This window comes from Ammospiza nelsoni, chromosome 1 (assembly GCF_027579445.1).
Source record: "Ammospiza nelsoni isolate bAmmNel1 chromosome 1, bAmmNel1.pri, whole genome shotgun sequence".
Taxonomy (NCBI): Eukaryota; Metazoa; Chordata; class Aves; order Passeriformes; family Passerellidae; genus Ammospiza; species Ammospiza nelsoni.
Window position 1 is genome coordinate 21,245,352 of NC_080633.1, and position 7,221 is coordinate 21,252,572.

The 7,221-nt window shown below is 38.0% G+C and overlaps 1 protein-coding gene across 5 annotated transcripts in view; it reads left to right on the forward strand.

Annotated features, from left to right (window-relative positions):
* TRDMT1 (tRNA aspartic acid methyltransferase 1) overlaps positions 1-6,856 on the forward strand; it is a 40,569-nt gene extending 33,713 nt beyond the window's left edge. For 4 of the 5 annotated variants that reach the window (XM_059488385.1, XM_059488178.1, XM_059488300.1 and 1 more), the window contains 3 exons: positions 530-587; positions 1,607-1,736; positions 6,226-6,856. In XM_059488385.1, the coding sequence (XP_059344368.1) occupies positions 530-587; positions 1,607-1,736; positions 6,226-6,326 (289 nt within the window). In that variant the 3' untranslated portion in view covers positions 6,327-6,856. Of the gene's footprint in view, positions 1-529; positions 588-1,606; positions 1,737-1,838; positions 2,053-6,225 lie in introns of all 5 variants that reach the window. The other variant, XR_009419961.1, reaches the window with a different exon arrangement.
* The last annotated feature ends 365 nt before the right edge of the window (positions 6,857-7,221 follow it).

Here is a 7,221-nt window from a genome sequence, read left to right on the forward strand (position 1 = left end):
TCTGCTCTGCAGAGATGCCTGGCCATCACCCTTCCTACAGTGGAAAATCCACAAGCAACCAGAAGTTAAACCTGACTGAACCACCTTGTTTCTAATGCTTTCACATGAAAGCTGGAGGCTCACACTAGTGGTCCTCCTTTTAATAAGGAGAGCTAATTTGAACCTCTGGGATCATTTGACCTATAAGACATTTTGCCCTAATGTAAAATAGGCTTAGGCAACATAGATCTTTTTTTTGGTGGTCCTATGCTTGAATTCCTTGGCTTTGTGTAGTTCCCACATATAAGACACTAGTGTTGATAAACCCTTGAGCACTGAGGGCAGACTCATCCCCAGAGAGCACATTGAGAGGGTTCTGCACTCCAGGGGTTAGCAGAGTTTATAACAAGGTTTTCTGCTTTATCTATCCAGGAGCCTGTTTGTTCATGAAGGGAAAGAAACCTAAGTAACCTCCCTGCACCTTTGCAATTGTCAATGCCATGAAATACAGTGAAAATATTGATTTAATATTGTTATTGTTGTTGTTAAGGTATGGACACTACGTAGAAGGGACCGGCTCTGTTCTGCAGACAGCAGTAGATGTACAGGTAAGTGTGTAGTCTGACATATTAGAATGACTTGTATTAAAACTTGAGACTTGTTTCAAAGCTTGGGTTTTTTCTGTCTTCTCCTTTGTTATCCTGAATATTATAAGAAAAAAGTCGTTTAAATGTACATTTTATGGCAACTTAGTTTCCAGTTTGTGTTCCTAGACAGGAGTTTTTTTAGACCAAAATTATATCACTGTCTCTCTATGGGGAGAATATGAGTTGCTATTATTTTTACCTGTCATGTCATACAGAATTTTCACAGAGGTATGTGAAAACCTTAAAAATTACTACTTCTATGGAGAACATACAGTACAGTGTTATGAATCAAGGACTGGTTTTTGTATGCATATAATTCAGTAAATATTGTCAGATGTTTAACATTTTTGAATTTCAAAATTATTTATCTGAGAAGAGTATTTTGAAAAGTTCTACTATTGTTAGAATAGTAGAATAGGTTCATGACTAGTAGTATTTGGGCCTTGGAGAAGGTAATAAATGTACTGGTTAATCAGCATTCAAAGATACTTTTCACAAAGCCTGTGTTGTACACAAGCCTTTCCTCCTGCACTTCTGTGCTGTTCACTAATATTATAGGGCATTTCTAAGCATAAGAGGAATGTAGCTCTGGAATTCAGGATAATCTCAAAGTGAGAGTATTAAAACAGCTGCATCCACCCAGCTTGATTTGTATGAATGGTCTGTTATTGAGTTATACTGAGTCACTGTCCTTTGTCATTAACAAATGTTTGCTCTTTGATTGCCCCATTAAGTATTGGTATAGCTTGGAACTGGAGGAAGAAATTATGAACATCCTCATGGCAACATTGATTTCTCTCCTGCAAGTCCATGTGTTGAGATGTTGGCTGCAAAACCAGAATGCAAATGACACTTTCAAGCAAAACATGCTTTGTCTTTGTCCCTGTAATAATTAAGGAAATATTCTATTAAGATGTGACTGTAAATTTTATATATTTGGCCTGCATCAGTCACATTTCTTGGTTTTATATTCTTCATAGCTTGAATCAGTGTTTAAACACATTGATGAGTTACCAGAAGAAGAGAAGCTTATGAAATTGTCAACGTTAAAACTGAGGTACTTTACCCCAAGAGAAATTGCAAATCTTCATGGATTCCCTTTGGAATTTGGTATGTGCTACAAAATACACACTTCTACATTATTCTTCAGAAATGCTAATGTATTTGTTTTACTGGGACTAATCTATTCTTTTTATTTTGCAATTTTTTCAGATCACTCAGTTCTTATGATTGATTGATTCTTGTTTGGTTAACTTTGAATTTCTCTAAATTTCCACTAGTTTTTTTCATGTATTGTAAGAGCCAGCTTCTGTGATGAGGTTTATCCTCATAAGCTAAAATGCTCTGTTAGTGAAGTGCAATGAAGAAATACCTTTGTTTAAAGTTGAAACTATTTATTCAGCAGCCAGTGTTACTCACAACTGTGGTAAGTCAACATTTCCTGCTAACTTAGGAAGTCTGTTTGTGGTTCTCAGTGTTTGAGCTGCTTGCTTTGTCCCTTCCACACATTTACAGCTGCTGACAGGGGATTTCAGATGGTACACATAGTTCTTTTTGAGGAGTAACCAATCACAGAATCACACAGAATCACAGAATCACAGAAGTTCAAGGCTGGAAGAGACCTATAAGATCATCAAGTCCAGCCGATTTTCTAACTGTTCAACTAGATCATGGCAGCAAGTGCCACATCCAGTCTTTTTTTGAATTCTTCAAGGGATGATGACTCCACCACCTCACTCCATGAAGCCATCTCTATCTTCTAGAAAGGGCAGCCCTTGGTGAGGTACATCATTTTCTAAGTGGCTGGTTTTGATTCCGTAGTATCAGTACACTGGATACACATCAACAAGAATTAACCCTGAAGTAAATTCATGAGAATTCTCCTTGTAAAAAAGGGCAAGCATGAAAGTGCAGCTTTTAATATCTGCTAAGAAACTGTCTTGCTGACATCACATCAGATCAATTTATTGACACTCAGCAACAAAAGCATCCATGAAATTATGAAAGGGTTTGTGTTTGAAGAGACCTTAAAGGTCATCTATTTCCAGCCGCCTTCTGCTAGACTAGGTTGCTCAAAGAATAAGACAGAACTGACCTTGAGTAATTTGTTATATTTTGCTTTGACTCCCTCTGTGACTCTGAGAAATGTGACTTGTTTCTATGTATTTATTTCTTTCACAAGTTTAGTTTTTTTCATTTATTACTTGTTATATTCAAAATTGCTACATTTGGAGAACATGATCAAGGTTGCTCAGTGAAACTAGAGTTGCCAGCACTAAGCTTACATGTTTATGAGTATTTGCAAGTGTGTACTGTGTTGTTACATACCAACATGCCATGTTTCTTTGTAGCCTCTCTTCTTTAATGGATCTGTTCTATTTGCCTTTTAGCACAGCTCTGTTTCATATTTATGTAGGCTGATGTCAAGATACTTGAACTTAACAGAGCTGAATTGGGCTTGTATAGGCTTATCATGCTGCTCAAGGTCTCTTTGAGCATAAAATTGCCCATTTTCTCTTTTTTAAAATGCAGCTGGAGTTTTTCCACTGTTAAATCAGTCTCTGTGACATTACTGAGAGGTGCAATTGGGTTAATGTTGCTTGTATTTTACAAAGGGAGAACTGAGACAATGGAGAGATTTATATTTGGAAGACTTCATTACTTTTGGGTGAGCAGTTCACAAAACCTGACTTGTATAATTTCATAGTGCTTGGAGTGATACCTTGCTTTCTGTTCAGAGCTCATGTGTGAGGTTCAATATTTTTGCAAACCAGAACTGAACTCTGAAGACAAGTCAGGCTTCTGAATTTGAGTATCATCCAGATCATCACCATGTACAATGTGTTCATTTAGCAGACCTGTCTTTTGTTCATCTGGGATTCTGCCTCTCAGAGGAGTGTGGCAGTTAGTATTATAACTGTTTTACAGTTCTTGCAGTTCCCTTCCCTCTCTATACTACTTTTCTAACTTTGATGACACATAAACCAAACCGCTCTTTCATTCAGTGGTTTCCTCTGGCATATACTCCTGAGTCATAGGCAGAACATGCATTTTCCCCTGCACTGAGTCACAAGTCTGACATTTCTTTGTGTTTAAAACTTCCCCACTTTCTGCTTTAAAAAGTGTTACTTGACTCTAGGCTGATACAAATCTTTAATGAGTTTCAGTACTGTAATCTCAGTTTCCTTTGAGAATTTTCAAGCTCTGGATTTTTTTTGAAAGTGGATATATTTATGGCTGCAGCAAAGGGTGTTGCCCTGACAGCATTTGTCCCATGCTAAACTTCAAGTAATTATTGTGAAATATGGTATTTTCAGAGCAAAATGTGTTATAAGTTCTCTGCTACTGTGTTCTGTAGTGACAGCAACATTTAGGCTGAAATGTTCAAAACCAGGGAGCTTGGAATTGTACCCACTGTAAATATGTTATTGGTCCAAGAAAGTGAAGAAGCTGAGGAAACTCAAAGCTGAAAACTATGTGAACAGACTGTCAGCAGCTTTGTAACAGATGCTGTTACTAGTGCAGCTACAGTATCATCAGAAGAAACGTGATTCTCTAAATGGTTCTGCATTTTAAGAAGTTGATGGCCTTTTCTAATACGTGAGGTCCAGAGTTAAAGTCATTGTTCATTCTTAACATGACCAGATTTATTTGTGCTTTTAACATCAAAATGGATAAATAGTAATTGCACTATAGTTGAATGAAATACTGCAGTCATTTGTCTTAGTCACTCTGGTGGGTCCCACAGCAATATCATTAAAAGTGAACAGAGCGTTCTTGCACCTGTGACCTGCTTTCATGAGAGTGATGTCAGGATGTGTTTTCCATTTTTCTTATTAGCAATGCATGCAGGCTTTTAGGAAACAAAAGCCAGCATGGTGAGGAAGTACGTGCTGTTAAGACCTCAGTGTCCTCAGGTTCTGTGTGTGACATAAATGCTACAGTGAGAGCTGTGCAGCAAGTGCCAGCATACTGGAAGTTATTGAGTCTGACCTTCTGATGTAGGCTACTCTGGAGCCAAGAAGATAGAAAATGCAAGACAATGTTAACAGTCAGAGGGAGGAGGCTTGGGATAAAGGAAACCACGAGTTCTGGAAATTAATTTTTGGCTTTTGGTTACCAAAAGGTAGTAGGAGAAATTCTGACATTTTCAAGATTCAGATAGGTTTCTTGAGCTATAAGTGCATGTGTGTGTGTGCATAAATACAAATTTATTTCCATGTGTGCTTTTAAAAAGCCTTTATTCTGTACCTTATCCATCAATGGAATGGGAAAACTCCATCTAAGGAAGTGTGTGTGGGAGTACAAGTGATTGCTCCAAAGACAGAACAGTTGCCCAAATGTGAGTGCCAGGAAGCTGGGCAGAGTGGATGGAGCTGGCAGAAGATGTGTTTACCAAAGCAGTCCTCATTTGAGGCATTAGTAACTGGCAGAGAAGGATGGAACAACTCCTCCCAGACACCACCTCCTCCTCAGAGCCTCCTTTGGCTCAATAACTGTACAACCACATTCTCTCTCTGGAACAGATTTTTTTCTGAAGAGCTGTGAAAACTTCAGAGCATACATATCACTACTTGCACTCACAGTGTGCTTGTGCATCTGAGCTAATTGGGGTGGTGATGACCTCCGAGTCAAAGTTAGGTATTTCTTCTTAGGGAATGATGAAATAATTGAATGTGGCCAGGTTTCAGCAGTTTACTATATGACCCTAACAGTTAAGTCACTACTGCTGTTCATTTTTTACTCAGGTTGAAGCAAATGTACTTTACCTCACAGTAGGAGTAAGGTAAAAGTGCAAACAAGGACAGAGCAGACCAACTGGCTGCTCGAAACTGCTTCACTCTCAGGAGCCTGGTAGTCAGTACAAGCACACCCCTTTCACAATACCTGGGCTGGTGTCCTTTTTACTGGCTCTCCCTTCTTTCTGCCAGACCATGCACTTACTATGGGGAGGACATTTCTGGTGCTGTCTGTATTTCTGAGTGTGTTTAATGGGGTCAGCATTGAATTACATGGAAAATTGTTCAACTGCTTGATCGCTTACTGAATAAGCCTTGCTCATTGTTTAATCTGTATGGGTGGTATATTGCATTGAGAGGCTTGGGATTTGCCTGAGCTGTTTGAGGGGATCATGTGGGAAGAACAATATAAAGCTTATTGAGAAGTGCAGTGTAGTCCATCTGCAGAATTGTTGCATTTTCTTTCTGATATGGTCATGTTCTTCTGTGGATGTTATCTAGGGTATCAGTTGTGCAGGGATTTAGTGCTGCTGCCCCTCCCTGAGACTGCTGGATGTTTTGAGCTCTCTGAAGGGAAGGTAAATCAGCAGTAGTTACACAACAGAGGAATGTTTTGAAGCTTCTTGTGAAACCTTAGAGGTGGCAGTATTGATAATAGAAGAACTGATACCAATCCAGTGAATTGGTTGTGAATTGGTTTTGTAACCTTGTGAATTTTTGGGGGGGCTGGAGGGAGGGTGAATCCTGCTGCAGTCTGTGATAACTGCACTAAGAAATGTTCACTGAAAAAAAAAACCATTAGACTAAAAAGTAGGAATAAACCCAGACTAGTGATTTTGCACTCTATGTTTTTGTTTTAGGTTTTCCTGAAAAGGTAACAGTAAAGCAACGCTATCGTCTGCTGGGAAACAGCCTCAATGTACACGTGGTGGCAAAATTGATCTCCATTCTACTTGAATAATTTAGAACCTGAAACTGATGCATATGGACTGGTGACAGAAAATACTTCCATCTTTTAGGAGAAAGCTGATGGAACCTGGACAAATACCAGAGCTTGCCAAGATACTAGTCCAGACATTTTGCTGAATGATTTTTATATATTTTTAATAACTTGCATTTATGATGGATTTAAACTGTATAGGTGTTTTATTTAAAGGGCAGTTTACAGGACTTACTTGCTTTATTTGAATGTTCTTTTTAGTTTGCAGAATGAAAAATAGTACACATGCTAATACTTCAATGAGAAAGGACAAGATTATTTTATTTTACTTTATTTTACTTTATTTTTTATCATAAAACCATTTTCAGTACTGTGTGAAACTGTGTCAAAGCTGTTTCAATCAGGTGCAGAGATCAAGTTCTATGTGTAAAATGTCTTCATCTTTAAATGTAAGTAATCCATTCTGAAAAGATTTGCTGTATATATGATCTGAAATTTTGATGTGATTTTTTTAGGTCATGAAACTAATAAATTCAGTATTTTATATACAATTTTTAAGATGTAATGTTGTTCTTTATGGTTTTCTCACCTTCTTTAAATACTTGTAGGATTCTGGAACCCAGCTGTGTTTGTCTGGAATGATTTGTTTGGTTGCAGCTGAATGAAAATATTTCAAGATTATCACAGGCCTGACAATAGTTTTCCTGTTTCTCTTCTCATATTATTCAGGATAAGGTCATTGCTCCTTACCAAAGACCTACATGTAAAAGACATTAAAAAAAAAATTAAAGCACCATGTTTAGGTTCCTGTGACATAAGAACTGGAGAAAAACCATATGGGCTTCTTCAGAAAATTTCTTCACAAATCTCGGTGGCAGTACTGGGGTTAGGAGTGTATGTTGGGGTGAAGCCATTG